The sequence below is a fragment of the Erpetoichthys calabaricus genome, chromosome 4 (genome assembly GCF_900747795.2).
Source record: "Erpetoichthys calabaricus chromosome 4, fErpCal1.3, whole genome shotgun sequence".
NCBI classification, from domain to species: domain Eukaryota; kingdom Metazoa; phylum Chordata; class Cladistia; order Polypteriformes; family Polypteridae; genus Erpetoichthys; species Erpetoichthys calabaricus.
The window spans coordinates 171,466,494-171,492,801 of NC_041397.2; the positions used below are offsets into that span (position 1 = coordinate 171,466,494).

At 36.7% G+C, this 26,308-nt stretch overlaps 1 protein-coding gene across 2 annotated transcripts in view; it reads right to left on the reverse strand.

Annotated features, from left to right (window-relative positions):
• Positions 1-26,308, reverse strand: part of senp7 (SUMO specific peptidase 7) — a 223,897-nt gene that overhangs the window by 120,582 nt on the left and 77,007 nt on the right. For both annotated transcript variants that reach the window (XM_051926068.1, XM_051926069.1), the window contains 3 exons: positions 24,160-24,493; positions 19,301-19,452; positions 18,630-18,749 (listed from right to left, as the gene is read on the reverse strand). In XM_051926068.1, the coding sequence (XP_051782028.1) occupies positions 18,630-18,749; positions 19,301-19,452; positions 24,160-24,493 (606 nt within the window). The remainder of the gene's footprint in view (positions 1-18,629; positions 18,750-19,300; positions 19,453-24,159; positions 24,494-26,308) is intronic.

Below are 26,308 nucleotides of genomic sequence, written 5' to 3' on the forward strand. Positions count from 1 at the left end.
CCAACTGCGACCCAGCAGTACTACCCACTGTGCCACCATGCCGCCCTCTTAGTAATTATAAAAAACCTTTTTACTTTTTACAAAACACACAAAAAATCTTCACTGCGATCCTTGAGTTTGTTCTAGGGCACATAGGTTTGTGAAATCAGGATTAAGTGAAGTAAGATACAGTCTCAAATCTGTTCCTTCATTCAGCCTATTACAGCATACATGTTTTATAAATGTATAAAAATAGAAAGACCTTTCGAACAGCACCAAATCTGTAAATGGCAACAGAAATTCAAGTGTCTTGTCAATCAGCTGCTTATATTCTCTGCTGACATCTGCCCAAAAGCTAATAAGGAATCTTCCTTAGAATTCAGCTCTTATAGCATTAGTAGATATGTTGAATCATCTTCTTAGGTGGAGGGTTACAAGCATGACATGATGGTGAAGACCAGGGTAACAACCTAACATAGGTTTGCCTCTGTCAGTGCATAGTCCATAACTACTACCCAAATTAATGTCCTTTTCTTTAAAATAATACAGTAATCCCCCGCTATATCGTGGTTCAGCTATTGCGCCCGCACTACATCGAGGATTTATTAATATTATTATTATTATTATAGGGGGCTCCGCCCCCTGCTCGCTTCGCTTGCCCACCTCCGGGTTTGGTTTACTGGATAAACAATTTAAAGAGATTTTTATTTTCATGGGAATTGTTACATATGCATTATTTTCATTTTTACTTTAAAACTTTTGTAAAAACAATATTTGTCCTTTATTTCCTGCCCCGGGAGTGGTTAAATCACTTTCTTACGGGACTTATAACGCTGCTCGCATTATGAAGGGGGGGTCTGAACGCACACTAAGGAGAAGCGATCGGTTCAGCTGCTGTCTTGCTGCTGCTGCTGGCCAGCTGTGTGTTGTTCATCTTTTGAACGTTTTCCTTTCTAAGCGTACATAAAACTGTCATCTTTTATAGAAGAAAAAATAAAATTCTCAGGTATAGTATATTTTTTATATAGAGCACAGATAATCATAAAGGCTGGGTTGGGTAGAGCTGGTGCTGCTTAGGAAAACCAATCAGGTAGCACATACAACATTATTTCAAGCACTCTATGATTCTACCCAGGCACAGATGTACTTGTCCAGAAAAAAAGAAAGGTGCATTGGGAAAATTCAGATATTTTATTTGGATTTCCCATGAATAAGAAAACTAAAATTTTGAATCAAGTGTGTCTACTCTAAGCACAGATCCAAAACAAACAAGAGGCTAAAAAAGAGAAGCCAAGGTGAACCAATCAAGTCAAGTATCCCCTCACTTATCCTAAAAAAATCCAAATCTTAGTGTTCTTTTTGGATATTTTTGTTCCAACAGATGAATATCTATGGGTGAAAATGTGTTAACCTATAAATAAAGCTCTGAATCAATTTGTCACACTTAGATACCTTCTAAAATACTACAATGGACTTTTGTTTTCCTAACAGACTCCGCAGTAAGACTGAATACTCATTAATGGTTCATCGGATGATGCCTTGTAAGGTGAAATAGTATATTGATTACATTAAGACAGTTATCTAAAACAATAAATAAGATTAGAATATATTATATTTATACCAGTAACGGTACACTGCACAATAATGTGGAGTAAATACACTTGACTTGAGCATTCATAGTTTTCATAGTCTTTCTCTGTACGTTTAGCATTCATTTGCTCGGAGGTTGATGCGCTTGCTGCTTCTTGAGCAGCTGTTCTTTTCTCCACCCTAGTGGCCCACTCCTTCTCTTCTTTCGTCAGCATCTTTTCGCGTTAAGACTGATTAAGTCAGTATTTGTGTTGCAATAACTTAGCACATTTTCTTTAATTTTTCACTTAACACTAGAATTACCAGAGCCTATGAAAAAACTCGTAAATCCGTCCCACCTTATATCGCGTCTTAAATCCGTTTGCACCTCTCCGCCAGAGTCCTCTGTCATCTAAATGTGCTGATAAACACAAGCTACTAGCAACCAGCTATTCCATCCCCCCACCGACTTAGAACGAATTTCTCCTAGCTCATGCCTTGCCTTGATTTGATTATCTGGGATTGAAGTGGAGTTTTAGAGTGGAAATAATATAGTGTTATTTGGAATACACGCATTTCATGTGTGTTCCGTTTCTATAGTAGTCTGTGCAAACACATTTTTAAAACAGAAACGTTTTTCATATTCTAATAGTAAATGACAAAATGTAGGCATAAACTATATAACGTATGAAGCCTGAAGTCCATATATCAAAGAAACACTTTCACAAAAGGTACAAATAAGAGAACACGTGCGCTTTTATTCAAAAATATAACTGCACAAAAAAAAAAAGCCGCGTTAGCATGCCACATTGACACGCTTACTACAACCGCCGCGGTGGCGTAATGGTATCAGCTCCTGACTGGGAATCAGAGGGTGGCGAGTTCGATCCCGCACGGCTCCACTTCGAGAAGTGAACTGCTCTTATTCTTACAATTTTAGAATAACAACATAAATTTGATTTCAGTCTGTAACAGCTGGTGTAATTTATGATACTGGTAAAGGTTAGCTTTTTTTTTTTTTTTTTTAATTCACTTTTCATTCTCGCAGTCGCATTCAGAATCAATCCATACAACCCCATCTGATACAGCTGTTTTCACATAAATAAAAGTGCACTTTTATTCAAGACTATAACCGAAGAATAAAGAAAGCAAGTTACAGTTGGTGGTTGATTTGACAGCTTGTGTGGTGCAATGCTAAGAACTGCTGATTTCAAGTGATGGTGAGATACGAAGAAGGCAGCTTCGCCAGCGTTTGTGTGTCAGAACCCTTTTGGGGGGGAGGGGGGGGCGGTAGTATGCATCGTGGTACACTGCAGACCTATAGCGCGTCTTTATGTCAGATGGGGTTGTATGGATTGATTCTGAATGCGACTGCGAGAATGAAAAGTGAATTAAAAAAAAAAAAAAAAAAAAGCTAACCTTTACCAGTATCATAAGTTACACCGGCTGTTACAGACTGAAATCAAATTTATGTTGTTATTCTAAAATTGTAAGAATAAGAGCAGTTCACTTCTCGAAGTGGAGCCGTGCGGGATCGAACTCGCCACCGTCTGATTCCCAGTCAGGAGCTGATACCATTACGCCACTGCGGCGGTTGTAGTAAGAGTGTCAATGTGGCATGCTAACGCGGCTTTTTTTTTTGTGCAGTTATATTTTTGAATAAAAGCGCACGTGTTTTCTTATTTGTACCTTTTGTGAAAGTGTTTCTTTGATATATGGACTTCAGGCTTCATACGTTATATAGTTTATGCCTACATTTTGTCATTTACTATTAGAATATGAAAAACATTTCTGTTTTAAAAATGTGTTTGCACAGACTACTATAGAAACGGAACACACATGAAATGCGTGTATTCCAAATAACACTATATTATTTCCACTCTAAAACTCCACTTCAATCCCAGATAATCAAATCAAGGCAAGGCATGAGCTAGGAGAAATTCGTTCTAAGTCGGAGGGGGGATGGAATAGCTGGCTGCTAGTAGCTTGTGTTTATCAGCACATTTACATGACAAAGGACTCTGGCGGAGAGGTGCAAACGGATTTAAGACGCGATTTAAGGTGGGACGGATTTACGAGTTTTTTCGTAGGCTCTGGTAATTCTAGTGTTAAGCTGGCACTTAAGTCTTCAATCTGCCTCAAGAATGATTTAAGATATGAAGAGGTAGGGGAAGTGACGTCGAAGGTGGTAGGGATGAGATTGGCGCCCGTACACATGCACTGCATGGCCGCCCTGCTGCCCCTGCTGAGAGTTGATTCTACAATAATATAAAATAAAAATAAAAAGAGGAATAACCTTGGAGGTCAATCATCACCCCAAAAGCAGATAGTAGACGTCACATAGTATATGTGTACCAAATTTCAGCTCAATAGTTCAAATGGTTTGCGAGCTACAACTGATTTAAAATCCTGGACAGACAAACTGACAGCCACGGTAGCATATATAAGAAGATAAGTATACAATTATACATAAAAAAAAAAAAAAACGTTTTTACTTATTTAACAATAGAGATACAGTGCTGTGAAAAAGAATTTCCCACTTCCTGCCACTTTTTCTTATTTATAAAACTTATATTGCTTCTGATGTCCTAAAAAAAATTAGTATAGTTAATAAAAAATGATAAACACAATGCACAGTTTGTAAATGATCATTTGATTTATTGATGGAAAGAGTTCACCAACATCTATATCACCCATGTAATTGCCCCCCAAAAATTTTATACTTGATTGCGCCACTTTTAGCTGCAGTAATTGCAAATACTCCTGGTAACAGGAAATCAGTCACTGGTATCGTTGTGGAAAAACATTCTTTACAGAATCATTTAATTCAGCTACATTAGTGGGTTTTTGACTATGAACTATCCATTTAAGGTCCCACCACCATGTCTCAATGGAGTTCAAGTCGGGACATTCATTAAGCAACTGCAAAACTTGAATTTTGCTTTTTTTTTAGCCATTCAATGGTGAGCTTACTCTTGTGTTTCAGAACGTTGTTCTGCTCCATAACCCAATTGTGCTGGAGGCTTCAGATCACGGAATGATGACTGGATATTCTAATTCAGTAATGAAATTATTTTGATTCAGTAGACAGCGGATTCATAACGTCCCCCAATGATGGCAAGTCACCCATGTCCTGAAACAACAAAGCATTTCCACACCATCACACTACCAGCACCATGTTTGACTGTGGGCATGATGTTCTTGTTGTGGAAAAGTGTTTGCCTTAGGTAAAATGGAATTTGACCTTGGTCTTCCAAAAACTTTCACTTTTGACTCATGAGTCCACAGAACTTTAACCCAAGTAATCAAGTTTTTTATGGCAAATGTTAGATGAGACTTAATGTACCTTGTCTTTAGCAGTGGTTTTCATTTTGCAAATCTCTACTGTGGATACCACTGTTGCCCAGTGCCTTTCTAAAGGTGGAATCAAGGATGCTGTCATTAACAGAGCTAAGACAGGCCTACAGTTCCTTAATTGTTCATCTAGGTTCTTCTGTGACTTCCTGGATTGAGTTTTCTTTTTCGCACTTAGAATAATTTTGCCAGTCTGGCCCTCCTGGGCAGGTTTACTATTGTTACAAGTTTTTTCCATTTGGAGATGATGGCACTCATGGTGGTTCGCTGGAATTCCAGGGTTTTAGAGATTGTGTTGTAACCTGTTCCCAACTTATATATTACAGTAACTTTCTTTTTCAGGTTTACTTAATTTTTTTTTTTTTTTTTTTTTTAAATAGGCATGGTGTGCTGCTTGTTAAGACCTCTTACCCAAATTCACACTGCTGGAAAGGTTCTACTTAAGTGATGTTTAGATTCAGCAGGGCTGGCACCAGTCAAGCTTTGGAATGCATAGTCTAAGTAACCCGTTATTTAAAATTGATTAATTAGATGATTAAGTAACGAGTCAATTACTTTTTCACATAGGTGATACAGGAATTGGTGAACTTTTTCCTTCAGTAAATCATCTGAATAAGCAAAAATAGAGGAACTCAGGAATACTTATTCATGGCACTGTACAAGAACCTTCCACACCTGGCAAATGTTGTTTTTACAAGGTTATTAAATGTCATTGTAAAACAAGTAGAACATAATACATTTTGGAAAAGGTCTCAAATACTAATAAAAGGTCCATGTTAGTTAATTATCAAGGAGGAAATATACTGTGATGTTCCTTACTTACAAAAATTTCATACAGCACACGTGGCTGTACAAACATGATGAGTCATTTCATGTGGGATTTCTTCTATGCCCATTTCTCATAGGTCACAGATGGTTTAGATTATAAATCAAGTAAAATATTTAATAAAAAAAAATTGATGTAGCTGAATAAATTAATTTTCTTATTTCAGGTTTTCTAAAATATTTTATGGAAAGAAGAAAACAGCTTTAAAATGTTTTAATTAAAATCATAAAAATTAAGTTGAATTTCAAGATATTCAAAAAAGCTCTCTTATACCTAAATAAGCAGGTACAGTTTTTTTTTTTTTAATCTTCAAATGCAGCTTTGCCCTGGGATGGCCAACAAGTAAAGACTAACTTTAAAGAATGCATTAAAGTATTTGTTTACATATTGCTATACTTAACATTCAACATTTTTTGAATTAAATTCCAATACTTCATTTTTTCTTTTCTGTCTTCGTCTTTACAAAATGCCTAAACAGCCACTGCACAGCTGATTTTGATCAAGCGGGAATGGGAGATTTTTATTTTATTAGATAGGCTATTACCCAATAAAAAAGGGTGAACTTTAGCTTTCAGATCTATCCAAAATTACTTATTTATGACAGATTGTGATTGAGTACAGGTCAGCTTTAGCTTTTCATCAATTCACAATTCTGTTTTCATATCAAGGTGACAGGTATCATTCTTTAATCAAATATCTCAAATTGGCATATCAGATTTCAAAACAGCCACTTGAGTATGCTATAGAAATCTGGAGTCTTCTCCCACATTAAACAATTGCTTGTCAAAGAGGATGTCAAACTTAATGACTGCCTTTGCTGGAATTAGTCACCTTGAGGATGTCAGATATCACAACTAGCTTTTACAGGGTATGACAAATTACATGGCTACCTCATGACTTTTTTTAGCATAGTTTCAGATTTTGAAAGTATTGCAAGCTTACCGCATTCAGGCAATGCTGTGCAGGCTGACACAATGGTACTAATTCAAAGGCTTTACACATATGCAGAATTCACCCAGAATCCCTGCCCTTTCATTTCCTTTTCAATTCTATCATGGAATGACAAACATGAGATATCAAACAGACATGCCTCAATTCTGTTTGAGCAATGAAATACACATGCCTTCCCTATTTCCTTACAGCTGCACTGTACTTCACTGTGAGAATTCATTGGTTGTCAGCTCTTGCACACACATAAGCCCACCCCTACGATATAAGACAAAGCAGTACCTGCATATATGTCAAACTCCAGGGCAAAGAGAGAGAAAAAAAATGTCTATCAGCCAATTCTCCCAGTGCTTTCAGTGTCTTTGTCAAAGCAAAATTGCACAATAATAAAGCCAAAATAGCCACAGAAGATTACCAGATTACTGATAATTATTCTTGCGACACTTCCAACATATGGACAGTTCTGAATCATTATTTAAAGAGGGAAAAAAACAAGTGTGTGTGTGTGTGTGTGTGTATATATATATATATATATATATATATATATATATATATATATATATATATACACACACACACATATACATATACATATATATACATATACATATATATATATATACATATATATACATACATATATATATATATATATATATATATATATATATATATACATATATATATATATATATATATATATATATATATTATATATATATATATATATATATATATATATATATATACATACATACAGTGGGTACGTAAAGTATTCAGACCCCCTTCAATTTTTCACTCTGACATATTGCAGCCATTTGCTAAAATCATTTAAATTAATTTTTTCCCTCATTAATGTACACACAGCACCCCATATTGACAGACAAAAAAAAGAATTTTTGAAATTGTTGCAGATTTATTAAAAAAGAAAAACTGAAATATCACATGGTCCTAAGTATTCAGACCCTTTGCTCAGTATTTAGTAGAAGCACCCTTTTGAGCTAATACAGCCATGAGTCTTCTTGGGAAAGATGCAACAGGTTTTTCACACCTGGATTTGGGGATCCTCTGCCATTCCTCCTTGCAGATCCTCTCCAGTTCTGTCAGGTTGGATGGTAAACGTTGGTGGACAGCCATTTTTAGGTCTCTCCAGAGATGCTCAATTGGATTTAAGTCAGGGCTCTGGCTGGGCCATTCAAGAACAGTCACAGAGTTGTTGTGAAGCCACTCCTACGTTACTTTAGCTGTGTGCTTAGGGTCATTGTCTTGTTGGAAGATAAACCGTCGGCCCAGTCTGAGGTCCTTAGCACTCTGGAGAAGGTTTAAGGCCAAAAAGTTCTATCTTGGTCTAATCAGACCAGAGAATCTTATTTCTCACCATCTCAGAGTCCTTCAGGTGTCTTTTAGCAAACTCCATGCGGGAGTTGGCCTAATTCTAAGCAGTATGTGTGGAGACAACCAGGCACTGCTCATCACTTGTCCAATGAAGCATGGCAGTGGCAGCATCATGCTGTGGGGGTGTTTTTCAGCTGCAGGGACAGGACGACTGGTTGCAATCGAGGGAAATATGAATGCGGCCAAGTACAGGGATATCCTGGACAAAAACCTTCTCCAGAGTGCTAAGGTCCGGAGTCCGAAGGTTTACCTTCCAACAAGACAATGACCCTAAGCACACAGCTAAAATAACGAAGGAGTGGCTTCACAACAACTCTGTGACTGTTCTTGAATGGCCCAGCCAGAGCCCTGACTTAAATCTAATTGAGCATCTCTGGAGAGACCTAAAAATGGCTGTCCACCAACGTTTACCATCCAACCTGACAGAACTTTAGAGAATCTGCAAGGAGGAATGGCAGAGGATCCCCAAATCCAGGTGTGAAAAACTTGTTGCATCTTTCCCAAGACGACTCATGGCTGTATTAGCTCAAAAGGGAGCTTCTACTAAATACTGAGCAAAGGGTCTGAATACTTAGGACCATGTGATATTTCAGTTTTTCTTTTCTAATAAATCTGCAACAATTTCAAAAATTCTTTTTTTTGTCTGTCAATATGGGGTGCTGTGTGTACATTAATGAGGGAAAAAATTAATTTAAATGATTTTAGCAAATGGCTGCAATATGTCAGAGTGAAAAATTGAAGGGGGTCTGAATACTTTACGTACCCACTGTATGTGTATATATATATATATATATATATATATATACACACACACACACACTAGGGGGCTCTGCCCCCTGCTTGCTTCGCTCGCCAACCCCCGGGTTTGGTCCTGTGGAAACACAATTTAAAATGTTTTTTTTTCCCATGAGAATTGTTACATATGCATTATGTTCACCTTTTATTCGAAAACTTCAGTAAAAATATTTGGAATGAACTTTTCTTCAAGATCGCACTGAATTTTGATTCCTTGTTTGGTCTTACAGCGTGATAATGCTTGATTCCTTATTTGGTCTTACAGGGTGATAATGCAATGTATAACTGGCCGTGAGTGAATATCGTTTCTTTGTCTTTTATAAATAAACTGACTTTTTCAAATGTTTGTCTTGTAACAATGTATTTACAAAATTGGGAATATCCAGAGCCGATGTAGCCGGTGGCATTGTTCTCAAGAAGCTGCGGGTTTCTAGCCACTGTGGATTGTACGTCATTGTAAGAAAGAAATCTGGCTGACCAATAGTTCTGGATATTGCCATTGCATCATGATATAATTGTTGCAATGCTCTTGGACTACCTTGATATAATGATGGCAATATTACTGCTTTACCTATTTTGAATTTGTCTGAACTATTGATATTTGAATTTTGAACGTGATCAATAAGACCTTGCATATGTTACGTTCTAAGTTTAGCATGATCTGATTTAATAAAGAAGAGACGATTAGCTGCGACTTTTACATACGCATTAATAATGTAATGTTGCGATAGACATTGAGATGATAGAAGTGGGTTAAATACATGGGAACGTATCGCTAATTTTGACCCGAAATATTGTGTGGGTGTTATTAATTTTTCTTAATGCGTTTGTTTCATATTGTACAACCATCCTGTTTTGCCATGGCATGTGGCAATGTATTTGGCATAAATGACGAATCATGCTTTGCCTTTGGATATACACAAATATCTACTCTGTGATTTCTCTGTCTTTCGAATTATTATCGCTGACAATTTGTCATGTGTGTTTATTATAAATGTGACTGATCTTTCGGATTCATATAGAAATCTAAGAAAATTTCTTTGTTATTTGCTGATAAATTTTGTGTGAAGTGCGATACACTTTTGGACGTATGGATTTGTATCCATTACTGGCTGTATAATTTCTATTACGTCAGATCATTTAACTCTTTTGATTCTATATTGCATCGCTTCTCCGTGATCATAAAGATACACCTGACAGAACTGTGTTTTAATTAAACTTATCGTAGCTGTAATTGTTGCGGGAACACATATTCTCATAGCGTATGGTCCATTATTGTGTAAATCAACGTTGTGTGCATTGAATGATACTAACGCGAAAAGATTATTGTAGATGCGTATATTTTGCCTGTAGTGTTTGTGGATTTCACTTTCACCAAAAACAAATCTTTGAATTCTTGCAGAAACATGCCTTCATTAGGAAGCAGGAGTACTTTTCCCTGATGGCAACACATATTAGATGATCTACAAGTCTCCAACTTAAACTTTAAAGCCTTACAATATCTATATACTTCTAATATATCACCTATGTCCATATATTCAATCTGTTTTTGCTGGTCTGTTATTTCATCTAGTAATAATTTCCGTTTGTTTGCGTGAATGCGATCTGTACTCTCGTTTTTTTGACACTTTCAAATTATAGTCCTGTCATACTTTTTAACTTGCTCTGCGTGTGTATCACGCCAAGGTGTTTTGTGAGCCTTTCGAATTCTACTGCTTGCATAATCTGTAACGTGCTCTGCATGTGTATGGTGCCAATGGTTTTGAACGTCTTTATGAAGTTCTACTGTGTCGTTTACTCTTTGTCTTTTATTTCTGACCCTGGTTGGACCTGCAAGGTTTTCAATTCCACTTTTTCCGGGCTGATTTTTTACTTTCCTTGCCTAGGTCACTGTCTCATAGAAACATGCTTCCAATGGATGTCAGTATGACGTGACTTGACCGTGTCACGGGAAGTGAAAGTGTCTCTGCCTCTCTGAAGAGTCTCTCTGTCTCTCTTCAGAAGATCATGTCTCGTTGCAAGATTTTTTTTTTATAGAATATATATATATATATATATATATATATATATATATATATATATAGATATATATATATATATATATATAGATATATATATATATATATATATATATATATATATATATATATATATATATATATACATATACAGGTGCTGGTCATAAAATTACAATATGATGACAAAGTTCATTTATTTCAGTAATTCCATTCAAAAAGTGAAACTTGTATATTAGATTCATTCATTACACACAGACTGATGTATTTCAAATGTTTATTTCTTTTAATGTTGATGATTATAACTGACAACATATATATATATTTGCAGCTGGAGATCCACAAAGGGAGAAAAAATGAATCACGTATCATAAAGTAGTTTTTTTTTTGCTATAAACTGCGTTTTAACTTTAACGGGATCGCCGTTATCAGGACTTCTAGCGGAACTGCTAATGCAGCGATTTGAAAACATGGCTCTATCCCAGTTCACACCCAAAATTTGGATACGCTATGTAGATGACACATTCGTCATACTAAAAAATAACCAGCTGAATGAATACTACAACCACATCAACAAAATATTCCCTTCAATCCAATTCACAATGGAAAAAGAAATTAACCGACACATCAGCTTCCTGGACATCTAAATCAAATGAAATAATGACACCACCCTGACCACAAGTGTTTCCCGTAAAGAATGCTACGCAGGAAAGATATTACACTTCACCAGCAACCACCCGGTATCTCATAAACGGAGCTGTGTTAAAACTCTATTCAGAAGTCCACACCCATTGTAATACGAAGGAAACAAAAATGAATGAGAGACGCTATCTCTTCCATCTTTTCACTTCAAACGGATACTCAAAAACATTCATTAATCGGAGCTTACACAGAAGACGCCAAAAAACTCGGCAAACAATTGAATTGAATCAGAACCCCCACCCCACCTGGCACTCACTCTCTTATCACCACAAGGTGTCTGAAGGTACAGCGCGCATCCTGGCCAAGTCAGGCGTCAGAATAGCACACAAACCCATGAACAATCTACGCCCGGTCCTATTTAATGCTAAAAACAAGAAATCGATAGCAGAAACACAAAACGCAGTTTATAGCACTCCATGCAGTTCTTGCTCAGCGGTATACATAGGACAAACTTCAAAAAGAATCGCAACACGTATACAGGAACATCGCAACGCCGTCAGAAGAAAGGACTCACTTTCATTGATCTACACGCATACTAAATCAACAGGACATACATTTAACTGGGACAATGTACAAGTAAAATTTAAGGCCAGTACTGGCCGAATCTTGGCTATCAAATGAGAACGCCGTCAACAGACACTTGGACATAAATCCAGCATATGCAAACTTAAGAACAACATGTTCATAATAAATAAACTGTACACCCCCCCTGATCACACTGACTTAGCCATCCACGTATTTTTTTGCTATATATTGATTTTGATTCTTGTAAGTCTAAGCATTATCCTCTGATGAAGACCCCTGGCAGGGGTTGAAAAGCTCAGGAATAAAAAAAAAAAAAAAAAAAAAAACTACTTTATGATACGTCAAACACACAGTTTCAGCAGTTAAAACACGGATGAAGAATGTGTCAGCAACACTAAAATGTACAGCTTTAACATTCTGGTTAACGGAAGTAATTTAAACATATTTTCCTATTGCCCACCTTAAGACTGGCGCATAGTTTAAAGTTGGTTGTCTTCTTAAGCCCACTGCTGCTCACATAAGCAGTGGCTCCCTGCAAAACTGAGCTGTAAGAGCGGGAATAAATACTGATAAATTAATAAAATTTAAATTATTATTTGTAGTCTGTACTTTTGGTTAATGTCAGTAATCCTGTTATTTGCTGAAAGGGAAAAAACAGAATCCCTTGAAATGCAACACAGTAAGATCTTTATACCCTGAATAAAACACAGGAAAGGAAAATGTGAGCTTCAAAATATTTTTGAGGGGTGAGTGGGTTAAAAAAAATCATTGACACATACAGTATTTGAGGAAAAGAGGATAGAAACCGAGTTTGCCTTCACTAGTGATGGATAGGAAGAGAGGTCGAGTCATGAAGAGAATGCAATGGCAATGGGGAAGGACTGAACTTAGTCATTTTGAGCAAGTTGATTGCACTGGGTTAATTCTCCATAGCAATACTGAACACGAAGTTATCACTGCAGAAGGAACTAAGTTGTGAGTACTGTCAAAGAGTGATAACTGTGCAATAAAGAAAAGGTGTCTGGGGTGTTTATGCAATTTTAATTCAATGCGTTAAAGCAGCACTTGAATTAAAGTTTTAATACCATGGAGGGCCATATATTAGAATTGTCTCTGTATTTGAAATTAAAAGCAAAAGATTAAGGTTTGTGTAAGGGTAAAAAGTTTTAAATATATAGCTGTTTATGTATTATGAATGACATATTTTCCTGGGACAGAATACATGGCAGTTTAAAATATTAGTTTTTAGCATGTAACATTGGAAAACTGGACTAGTGCAAGACTCTACCTTGTGCCATTCTTTTAGATTCTGCTGCATGGCAATTATGTTCCCATAGGATGCTAATTAGTGCTACAATTTCAGCAGATTGCACTTTCTTTTAAGGTGAAATGCTCCCAAAACATAGAAAATTACAGTCTTTGCTGGGATCCTGAATCATGTTTTGTCTGCCCTTTGCCATTTCCCAATTAATCAAGAAGACATTTTATTCAAGGATTTTTTCTTAATTACTATAATTAACTATATTTGAATACAAACATTACAACAAACCAAAACTCAAACATCCATCCATCCATCTTCTTCAGCTTATCCGAGGTCGGTTCGCAGGGGCAGCAGCTTGAGCAGAGATGCCCAGACTTCCCTCTCTCTGGCCACTTCTTCTAGCTCTTCCGGGAGAATCCCAAGGCGTTCCCAGGCCAGCCGGGAGACATAGTCCCTCCAGCGTGTCCTGGGTCTTCCCCGGGGCCTGCTCCCGGTTGGACATGCCCGGAACACCTCACCAGGGAGGCGTCCAGGAGGCATCCTAATCAGATGCCCGAGCCACCTCATCTGACTCCTCTCGATGCGGAGGAGTAGCGGCTCTACTCTGAGCCCCTCCCGGATGACTGAGCTTCTCACCCTATCTTTAAGGGAGAGCCCAGACACCCTGCAGAGGAAACTCATTTCAGCCGCTTGTATTCGCGATCTCGTTCTTTCGGTCACTACCCATAGCTCATGACCATAGGTGAGGGTAGGAACATAGATCGACTGGTAAATTGAAAGCTTTGCCTTACGGCTCAGCTCCTTTTTCACCACGACAGACCGATGCAGAGCCCGCATCACTGCGGACGCCGCACCGATCCGCCTGTCGAACTCACGCTCCATTCTTCCCTCACTCGTGAACAAGACCCTGAGATACTTGAACTCCTCCACTTGAGGCAGGATCTCGCTCCCAACCCTGAGAGGGCACTCCACCCTTTTCCGGCTGAGGACCATGGTCTCGGATTTGGAGGTGCTGATTCCCATCCCAGCTGCTTCACACTCAGCTGCGAACCGATCCAGAGAGAGCTGAAGATCATGGCCTGATGAAGCAAACAGGACAACATCATCTGCAAAAAGCAGTGACCCAATTCTGAGTCCACCAAACTGGACCCCCTCAACGCCCTGGCTGCACCTAGAAATTCTGTCCATAAAAGTTATGAACAGAATCGGTGACAAAGGGCAGCCCTGGCGGAGTCCAACTCTCACTGAAAACGGGTTCGACTTACTGCTGGCAATGCGGACCAAGCTCTGACACTGGTTGTACAGGGACCGAACAGCCCTTATCAGGGGGTCTGGTACCCCATACTCCCGGAGCACTCCCCACAGGATTCCCCGAGGGACACGGTCAAACGCCTTTTCCAAGTCCACAAAACACATGTAGACTGGTTGGGCGAACTCCCATGCACCCTCCAGGACTCTGCTAAGGGTGTAGAGCTGGTCCACTGTTCCGTGACCAGGACGAAAACCACACTGTTCCTCCTGAATTCGAGGTTCGACTATCCGACCGATCCTCCTCTCCAGGACCCCCGAATAGACTTTTCCAGGGAGGCTGAGGAGTGTGATCCTTCTGTAGTTGGAACACACCCTCCGGTCCCCTTTCTTAAAGAGGGGGAACACCACCAAAGTCTGCCAATCCAGAGGCACTGTCCCTGATGTCCATGCGATGTTGCAGAGACGTGTCAACCAAGACAGCCCTACAACATCCAGAGCCTTGAGGAACTCCAGGCGTATCTCATCCACCCCCAGGGCCCTGCCACTAAGGAGTTTTTTGACCAAAACTCAAACAACTACACTGAAATAACAGTAAATACGCTAGCCTCCAAAAACAATTTATGAACCACAGCATTTAACCCCCCACTTGAACAAGAGAGCTTTATGACTATCGAACATAAAAAATGACAAGTAAAATAAGATTGGTTAGGAACATAAAAAATGGTAAGTAAAATAAGATTGGTTAGGTTTAGAGCTGCTTTTCTTGTGGGAGACTTATGTACACTTCCAGCAAAGCTGACTGAAGAAGATAACACACTTCCGAAATACACTGGCTATCTGATGGTTTGCTTATGCTGAAAAAATAGTTTACTCTATCAGGGTAAGACAGTATAATTTTTAATAGTAAGGGCTGAGAAGTAACTATATTTAGAACAAGCCAAGGTTATAGCCTTGCACCAATGAAGTCACACAGGTGAGCTTTCCCAGGAACTCTGGAAAGTAGCTACCAAAGCAACATCCAATACAAAAGCTCCAAAAATGGTGTTACCATAAATTATAGAGGCATTGTGGCAGAAAGATTAAAAATTGCAATGTGTTTATGTCACCCTAAAACAGAAAACTAATGTTATTTTTGGAATCCTTAACCCTAAAAAAACACAGACATATACCTTGTCTATATACAGTACGTTCGAAGGAACCCATAAAAAAAATAATGAAAAACCATAAGATACCATAACACTACTGCTATATGCTTTTGTAAGTGTATATAAATATTTGCTAAATATGTTTTTTTTTCTTCTAAGCAGAGGCTGCACTCTTTTAAAAATACAGTAAAATGTCAGATCCAGCATTTGGAGACTTGACGGCCAATCAAAGGCTTTGAACAATACAAGCAGGATCTTACCCACTAGTCTTGACTCTATTCATGCAATTAGACTGACCACAGAACACTTGCAGTAGTACAGATCATGCTCTACCTATCTCTCTTAATATGCAGCAGAAGGGTTCTTCCATGGGACTTCACTATCAATAAAAATGCATAAAGCATACAAAATGCATGTTCAATGCATTTACAGCATATCAGTATACAACAGGAATACATGTGCATTGCATAAACGATACTTACGATTTCAATTATATGATACAAATCATTGGCTAATTACCATTGATCAGTGATATAAAGTAATTAATCATCAATTGCTGATAACATCGACAAGCAGCACAAGCCTGATGAAGAATGAATATATTTTATGAATTCGTGAACCCCATTCCTTTTCTGAAAATTATATTGCGAGATTAATTTTGCATTGTTCCCTAAAATTATTAAGGGGTAAGTTTCTTTAGATTTGTTGACATCCTGGAGATGGTGTCTTAATCCAGACTAGCAAGTAACACATCAGGGACAGATGCAGGTGAAAGTTCAAGGAAGCTGGGCAGATTGCTGTTAACAAAGTTTTTAAATTAAAGATAAAGTGTGTTGTTGGATGATTAAATTTGGAATGTATTGGCTCCAAATGAAAACCCATTATCAAAAGAGGGATCTCTAAACATTACAATCCCTAGTATCTTCCACAAACAAAATGCTGCAATGGTCAGAGGAGAATGCTGACTATCATCATGTTTAGAGCCCAACTAATGAGCTTATTTGCCTTAAACTGCTTCCTATATTGATTCCATATCATTAATAAATTGTTAATCAATAGATTGCTGGTAAATTAATACGTACTATGTAATGGAGCACTGAGCAGAGCATACAAAGAATGTGCTAATTTTCAATACTTTTTTGTAAGAATATTTGAAGCCCAGTACCAGAACTGAAAGTTAGTTCTGTGCCACTTTCTACTTTATATCTCTGAACGGTCACCTTTTAAATGCATGGACATTTTGAGCTCTAGATAAATGATGTTACAACTGAGTCACACTTACTAAAGATAGTAATTTTTAAAATACTGATTCTCCTGGCTCAAGTAAGATGAAAGAAGGACCATATATTAACATCTTGTTTGCTGTTTTTGATTGTACTACCAAAGCTGAGTTAAAAGAAATTTTTAATTTATCTTGTAATTATTATTCCCAGGTATTTAAACTGTTCTGCTACAATCAAGTTATTTAGCTTTGTCTGACATGCCAAAGAATTCAATGGAAAAAGCACACTTTTATTTAAAGCAGTTTTTATAAAAGCAAACATGAATATGGGCGAATATGAGTATCTGCATCTCTCATGCTTCTAATACTGACTGCCATCACTCCACTTAAACAGACAAAAATATGTTCAGGGTTCAGTTTTGTTTTTTTTTTTTTTGTTAAACAGAGTTCAAAACTCTGTCTAGGGACTTTGGATGAAATGCAGGTATAAAAATTAACTTTTAAAAAATGCACAAGCCTAAAATATATAAATACATAAAAATAAATGAATAATATTTAATTGATAACCTAACATTCTTCTTCTTTCGGCTACTCCAGTTAGGGGTTGCCACAGCGGATCATCTTCTTCCAAACCTTTCTGTCCTCTGTATCTTGTTCTGTTATACCCATCACCTGCATGTCCTCTCTCACCACATCCATAAACCTTCTCTTAGGCCTTCCTCTTTTTCTCTTGCCTGGCAGCTCTATCCTTAGCATCCTTCTCCCAACATACTCGGCATCTCTCCTCTGCACATACATGTCCAAACCAACGCAATCTCGCCTCTCTAACTTTGTCTCCCAATCATCCAACTTGAGATCACATTACTATACAGTGTTTATTCCAGACCAACTCAACTGGATATAAGCTTATATGGAGTGTAAGCTAAGTATCAATGAGTTTGTATAATTTATGATATATCCATTATTACCGGATTTATTATATTGAAGGAAAAAAACTAACTTACCCAAATTAATGTGGCTTTTTTCTACAAGCAATTGCAGCATTAATTCAAGTTCAGCCTGTTGTCACTATTTAGTCCACAGATATGACAGAAGCTTATGCTGTACAAGTTTGTTTTTCAAGCAATCACAGATAATTTGACAATTCTGCCATAGACACTGCATTTATACTCAACGGTTTGTTTCCAGATTCTTTGCTATTAATGTGCATAGTGGTCAAAAATTCTGTAAAACCCCACACAAAGCAACATTCTGTCGCAAGGAAGTACTGAAGACAGATCTTTACATTGCGTCTGAATTAACAGTGGGTCAATCTACCTTGTACATCTCATGTATAGATGAATATTACACCCTATCCACCCCCACAATCTTCATTTGTTCTTTCATTTTCCGCCATTCCACTTAAATTTTTTTAATTATCAGATATTTTTAAAGAATTTAATTTTAAAGAAGTGAACGGTTTTTCCAGTTTATCAATTTTAAGGCAGATTATTACAAAACAATTAGGAGAGTAAAAACATGGATCTACTTCTGACTTACTTTATATTAAAAGATTTTTAATAAATGTTGTATACTAAATTTTTGGTACCAAAATCTCTGTGATAAAACTATATATGTGGGAATCTTTTTCAAGGACACTTACTTGAATACAACCTTTAGCCATTCCATGCAGACTTCCAATTTGGACTGTACTAAATTCCATCTCCAACAAAATATTCATTGTTCCTCTACTCTTTCTTTTGCAAGAATCAATAAACTCCCCCTAAAAATTAAATAGTAAGAAATATATGACCAATCTTTATTTAACACTATCTAGCATGCATTGTGTAACAGAGCAAAAAGTAAAGAACATGTTACCTTTATTTCATTAGTTTAAAATATTTACTGTACACCTCATTAAAACAAAAAAAAAAAAATCACCACCTAATGATGAACATCAGACTATATTGAGCCTTCAGTTGTTTCTAATAAATAAGGACTTAATCATTTTTAAACAGTGAGGAAAAAAAAAAAGCATTTCAGCCTGCATTTTCTACTGCTCTTAACCAGTTCAGTCATAAGGAGCTTGTGTTGGGTTTTTCTTTTGTTTTATTCTTTTGTGATTGTGTTATCCCATATATTGTCTATTCACATTCTCTTTAACTGTTTAAAGGTAGAATGTTTGCATTATTAAGGGTGTGTTTATTCAGACTGATGAAAAAGCTCATCAGAAAAGTAAAAGTTTTCCAGAAATAAAAAATATTTTAAATTTATCTTAATTCTAGGTCATGATCATGCTAATGAAGCAGAAGAACAAAAACATGTTGGTTGTACCTGGTTAATTTTACGATGAACATCTGTCTTTTCTTTTTTTGTTGCCCCTTTAATCGATGGGGATAACACCTGAAAGCATTTTGGTTTTGGAGTCACTGGAGTAGACATTTTTGTGGATTGGGCATCTCCCTCTTCATCACTAGAGACTACAACTGAAAGCAAAAAAGATCAATTGAATTCTTTCAAATTAGTAATACATTTAATATATTTGTTAATAAATTATGTTCAAGCTAAAATAATTCGTATATGTTAATCAAACATAATGCATTATCATACAAATGTATTTTAGGAGTGTGCTGGAGGCTCTGCACAGAAGGTAAAATGGGGGGACAGGTTTAAAGCTTTACACAGTCACTAGCCTTTCTTCCTTCTCCAACTAAAGAGCAGAGGATGACATGCGGCCGCAGAAATGTGGCCTCACTTCAAGCATGTTTCAGATGTCTCACTTCTTGCAGTCCTCACAATTTAAAGGAATCGAGACAGCCAGAAATCAGCATTTATTTCTGGACCCACATCAGCCTTATGAAAACATTTGTTAAACTATGATTCAGATCTCCTTTCTTTGATTTTGTTTTCCTTTTTTTAGGTTTACTAGTACCACTGCTATTTTATCATTTTTATTCCCAGGTATTTAAACTGTTCTGCTACAATCAAGTTTTATGTTGCCTTTCCTCTTCTGTTTTCACACCGTTTAAGTACATACATAAAACTTGGAATTGCTCTCTTGGGTTTGTACTTTTAGTAGACTGTATAAAACTACACATCTAAAGCATGTGTGTACAATAGGGCAGTTGAATTGTAAAATAAAAATGAGGTTTTGAATGCTCATATTAAAAATAAGTAAATCTTCAAAAACATTAGAACATAAGCTAAAAGTTCTAAGTGCTAATAATGTATGTTTATACTTAACATGACTGTGTATACTTCTTTACTATTAATATTTTTGGTGTTTGCTCACGGTACTTCTCCAAGGCATGCAGTACTTATGACTTGTGCGCTGATGTATCCTTCACAAAACATGGCCCTTCACAAAAAAGGGATTTTCTGTGTATGAAAATTGAAATGATCAAAGATAAGTGGAACCGGTATACTTCACATATCTGTAATGCATATATGAAACCCATACAAAATCGCTCACAGTTACTTAAACATGTTAAATGCACTGAGAACTCTAGTCCCTACGCCCCACTGCCTCTTGCAGGTTCTGCTCTGCTATGTGTCTTTCAGGCCCTTAATTGCAGAAGATTTGAAGTCAGTGCCCAATTATGTTAAGGAGTTACAGAAATTACTAAATTTTGTATTATAATGATCTTTAAGTATTCCCTCAACATTATATGCAGTGGCATGCAAAAGTATGGGCACCCTTGCTTAAAATGTCTGTGTACTGTGAATAGGTAAGTGAGCAGAAGATGAAATGATCATCTAAAGGCACAAAGTTAAGACAACACATTTCTTTTCAACATTTTATGCAAGATTAGTGTTTTGCTTTTGTATTGTACAGTAAAAAAAAAAAGAAAGGAGCATCATACAAACACTATGGCACCCCAAGATATTTGAGGTGTCAGATAACTTTCACCAAGGTCTTAGACCTTCATTAGCTCATTAGGGCTGTGGCTTGGTCATAGTCATTATTAGGAAGACCCAGGTGATGCAAATTTCAAAGCTTTATAAATTCTCCAAAACCTTAAACCTCAACAATCAGCAGCTACTCTGAAAAATAAATTTATTATGCTCACAAAGCAGGAGAATGCTACAAGAATATAGCAAAGCTTTTTTAGGTAGCTGTCTCCTCAATTCATAATGATATTAAGAAATGACAGTTAACAGAACAGCTGAGGTCTGGAAGACCAAGAAAACTTTCTGAAAGAACTACTCATCGAATTGCTAGAAAGGCAAATAATAAAGAACTTCAGGAAGATTTAGCAGACACTGGAGTGGTGGTGCACTGTTCTACTGTGCAGCAACACCTTAACAAATATGACCTTCATGGTACAGTCAGCTGAAGAATACCTTTCCTGCGTCCTACCCACAAAATTTAGCAAATGAACATCTAAACAAGTTTGCCAGGAAACATCTAAACAAGCCTGATGCATTCCGGAAACAAGTCCTGTGGACTGATGACATCATAATAGAACTTTTTGGCCATGATGTGCAAAGATATGTGTGGAGAAAAAAGGGTACCAAATTCCAGGAAAAGAACACCTCTTCAACTATTAAATATAGGGGTGGATCAGTCATGCTTTGGGCTTCTGTTGCAGCCAGTGGCACAGGGAACATGTCATTGGTAAAGGGAAGAATGGATTCAAATAAATACCAGCAAATTCTGGAAGCAAATATCACATCATCTGTAAAAAAGTTGAAGTTACAAAGAGGACGGGATCCTACAACAAGATAATGAACCGATACATACCTCAAAATCTACAATGGAAAACCCTCAAGAAGCACAAGCTGACAGTTCTGCCCTAGCCTCAGTTCCCTGACCTAAACATCATTGAAAATCTGTAGCTAGATCTCAGAAAAGCAGTGCATCCAAGATGGCTCAAGAATCTTATAGAATTAGAAGCCTTTTACAAGGACAAATGGGCAAAAACACCCCAAATAAGAATTGAAAGACTCTTAGCTGATTACAGGAAGAGTTTACAAGCTGTGATACTTGCCAAAGGGGATGTTACTAAGTACTGACAAAGTCAGGTGCCCCAACTTTTGCTTCTGGACCTTTTCCTTTTTTTGGTATTTTGTACTTGTGAATGATGGAAATATACATGTAATCTTGCTTAAAACATTAAAGAAAAGCGTCATCTTTAATTTTATGACTTTTGGTGATCAGTTCATCTTCTGCTCACTTAAATATTCACAGTAACAGTCATTTTAATCAAGGGTGTATGTTGATTAACATCAACTTATAAATTCTGCTTGTAAGTAAAAAATAATACATAGCAAAATGTTAAAACTAATCACAAGAAGCGTAGGTTATAGGTTAAAAGGAAGATGGATCAAGTGTCTGGAGTAGCCTGATTAAATAACTTTGTAGAGCAGGGATCGATTGGTCATAGATTAACATATAGGATTAAACAAAAGGAGATTCTTTTCCCTTTAGAGGTGCAGCAGAAATACATGTAACATAATAAATATTTTTCATTACGCCTTTGTTGGTAAGTTGAGGTAGCAATGTATGCTTTCCTGACGCTGAAAATTCTCTTTAAAATGTTGATTTTAAATCTGTTAAAATAATGAAAGTAAAATAAAAATACAGTGTTTATTCCCATTATGTTTAATGGAGAAGGAAACCAGCATTTGTTTGCTATGACAAATGCTTAATGAATTTTATACAAAACAACAGTAGGTAGAACAGGATCAGAAGCAAATATTTAAAATCTGCTGTTAGTATACACTGCAACCAAAAAGCAGAGCAGCATGGCAGAAAATTATGTCAATTTTACAAATGACGACACAAACTAACAATTAAAATTTAACAAGTCTAGTCTTTATTATATTTAAAATACATATATACAAATTTTAATTGGAAACAAACATTTAGAGGTCACTCCATTTGGCAGTCTTTGTTTCATCTAAACAGCAGACAACTGTTCCACATTTATAGCTGTGCAAAATTTGATAAAAATACGTCATCTTTGCACGCACAACAATTCCCGATCTTCTTCAGTCTTTATTTTTGTCAAAATGCAGCAACATCAAATAAGTCTCGTAAAGCACTTAAGAACATTTCTTATTTAATTCTACCACTTTCTCAAAGTAGCATGTCAAATCCATGTTGCTGTGGATAAAAGAGAGATTGGCCTTTCAAGCAACCAATTCTATGGGTCAGATCTTATACTAGATGAAACCATATATTAGTTCAATAACTCCTATGCTAAAGTAACATACTGCTACCGAAAAGCTGTGAAAGGCTGAAATTTCACAGGTAAGCATGTTATCCCTAATGGACAAAAATAAGACTTTTGGAGAAATGAAAAGCATTAACATAAATTTAGGTTTATTGTTTAGAACTGTTCAAAACAACTTAACACTAGAAATACCAAAACCTATGAAAAAAACTCGTAAATCCGGCCCACCTTAAATCCCTTCACACCTCTCCGTCAGCATCTTTTGTCTTGTAAATGTGTTGATAAGCACAAGCAGCCTGCTATACCATCCCCCCCCCCCCACCGCCGCAGAAAAGACAAGAAGTTCTCCCAGCTCAAGCCTTGATTATCTTGTAGTGAAGTGCTGGAGTTTTAGAGGGGAAATAATAGATCGTTATTTGGAATACATACATTTCATGTGTGTTCAGTGTCTACAACAATCTATGTAAACACATTGTTAAAACAGAAACTTTTTTCATATTTTAGTAATAAATGACAAAACGTCGACATGAACTATATAATGTGTGAAGGCTGAAGTCCAAATATCAAATAAACACTTTCACAAAAGGTGCAAGCATAATACGTCAACTTCTGTGGTGCAGCGGTAAGAACTGCTGACTTGTAATCAAAAGGCCGTGGGTTCGATCCTGGGTGCCTCACAAATTTACCATAGTGACACATTTACAAGACAAAAGACGCTGATGGAGAGGTGCGAAAGGATTTAATGTGGGCCGGATTTACAAATTTTTTTTCGTAAGCTTTGGTAATTCTAGTGTTAAGTACCACATTGCTATTTTGTGCATATGATCTTTAGATGATCAAGATTTATCTCACTTTAATTTATGCGACTTACTGCTGATTAATAAAGTGTTAACACAAATGTGTTTAGATACTGAGTTTAGATTTTTAAATTTCTTCTTAAAACCCATATGCAATACATGAAAAAGAAAACATTTAATTAATTTAAAAAGTTACCAAATTAATCCAAAAACTTACTTGGCTCAGTTGAACAAGATGACAACTTTGAGGGAGTGCTGTACTTTAGTGCTCTTAATTCTGTTAAACATGTAGTTCCATTTGTTTCACAAGAGGTAATCTTCTTGGGGCTGTCCATAAAAGATTGGTTTTTGAAAGCATCTGATTTGTATGCCTTTTCTGGTGTCTGACTTTTATGAAGTCTATGATTTTCCAATGTTACAGCTAATGCAGGCTGTGTAATAATACTCCCTTTGCATGGGGAATTTTTTTCAAAATTCCTTTCAGTTTCTTCTTTTGGCGTTTTCTCATTACATATGGGCACAGCACTGCTCCTTTTCTGTCGCTGATTGCACTGTGGAAAGATTTATTCAGGATAATAATGTTAAAATTAAACCATTAAATAATAAGTAACCAAAAGTATGTTGAGTCAAAAAAATAATACTACATTGTCACATTATTCTTCATCTTGGCACAAAGGTTCAACTTTGTAAAAAGGCCTCCTATCTAAAAGTTGATCCAAGGTTGCTATTGTTAGCTATTGACTTACATGTGTTATATGCTGTTATTTCCAGACCTCAATCCAAACTTCACAGTGAATGTACATGTATTAAGTCTCCAAGGACTCTGTTATTTAAATACCCTCAACAAGTCCCTACTTGTGCTTGTATAGCAAATCCTTCACTGTTAATAAAAATTCTATATTGTAAATAACTGCAATCTCTAGTTTACTTAGTTAATACTATAAAAAGATATTAGTTCAGCTTGAACCTGAGGATGCCAAAATTAAAACAGAACTACTACACTGACTACTCTGTATCAGGTTGAAATGGTGGTTATTATGTTTATATCTAGTTAAATTTGGATAAGAAGAACTGACTGGATGACAGTATTAAAGTTTACTTCAAAAACTCAGCGACCTAATGAATATTGCTCATTAATGACTATAAACATTAATGTCTATAAACAGCACCAAACCTATTGAGCAGACAGTAAGGTAATTTATTCTAAACTAGATTTGAAATGTTTTGAAGTAGTTTTGGAGGAAAATACGTGAAAATGATGTAGAGCATTCTTGTAACACAGTGAATGGACTCCGCTCATTTGTACATCTCCCTATGCTTTATTTTAAAAAATATAAATTCCATGACAGGAGGCACAGAGATGCAGTGTTATCTGTGTGAGGTTTGCACATTAACATCTTTCACAAGTAACAAATTTACATAGGATGTTACAGACTCCCGGCAAATGTAGGTTTTTATTATATGATAATAATAAAAGCACCTCACTATTCAAAGTGCTAAATGCATGGACGACGCAAGGTTCGAACCTACTACTTCAGGGTTGCTAAGCGGTAGCATATCCACTGAGCCATCTGTTCAAAGCTGTGATGGAGCACCGTTACCACTGTAACAATTGGTTGAAAATGAAACATGTAAACACATACATATGCGAGCCCCTTTTACTGTGTACCGATTGATAGTTGCGCTTTAGCAACATGTCAATTGAGCAATTTCTTTTTCTTTGGTTTTATTCTTGAATAAAAGCATACTTGTTTTGTTACACCTTTTGTGAAAGTGTTTACTGTATATTTGGGCTTCAGTCTTCACACATCCTACACGTCACGTCAAATTTATGTTGTTATTACTATAACATATGAAAACATTTTCTGTTTTAGCGGTGTGTTCAGCATTTCTTGCCTTGCATTGCCTCTGTCATATTTACACAGATCGTTGTAGACAAGTAACACACATGAAATGTATGTGTTTCAAATTTATTGTTACCCGTATAATTCCTTACAAACACATCAACACAGACTTGAACTGTGAGGACTGCAGCAGGACGATTCCTTCATCTGACTGTCTTTGATGTGTAGCAGGCTGCTTTCTGCTAAACCATACATTTTCAAAATAAAAGAGGGATATTAGCACAGTGATAAGGAACTATGAGCTTCTTGGTGGATGTCAGGAAAATTTGAGGTCAGGGACAACAAAAAAAATCGTAAGCTTCAGGTATTCCAGTATTAAGGAAGGATTAGGGAAAAAAGCTCCTATGGAAGGATGTGTTTTCAAAATTGGGAAATTTTGTGTAATGAGCTAAAGTGTTAGGCTGGAAGGTAAGGACCAGCACAAGCAGGATTCATTCCTCTTAGGGTGAATGCTACGAAGTC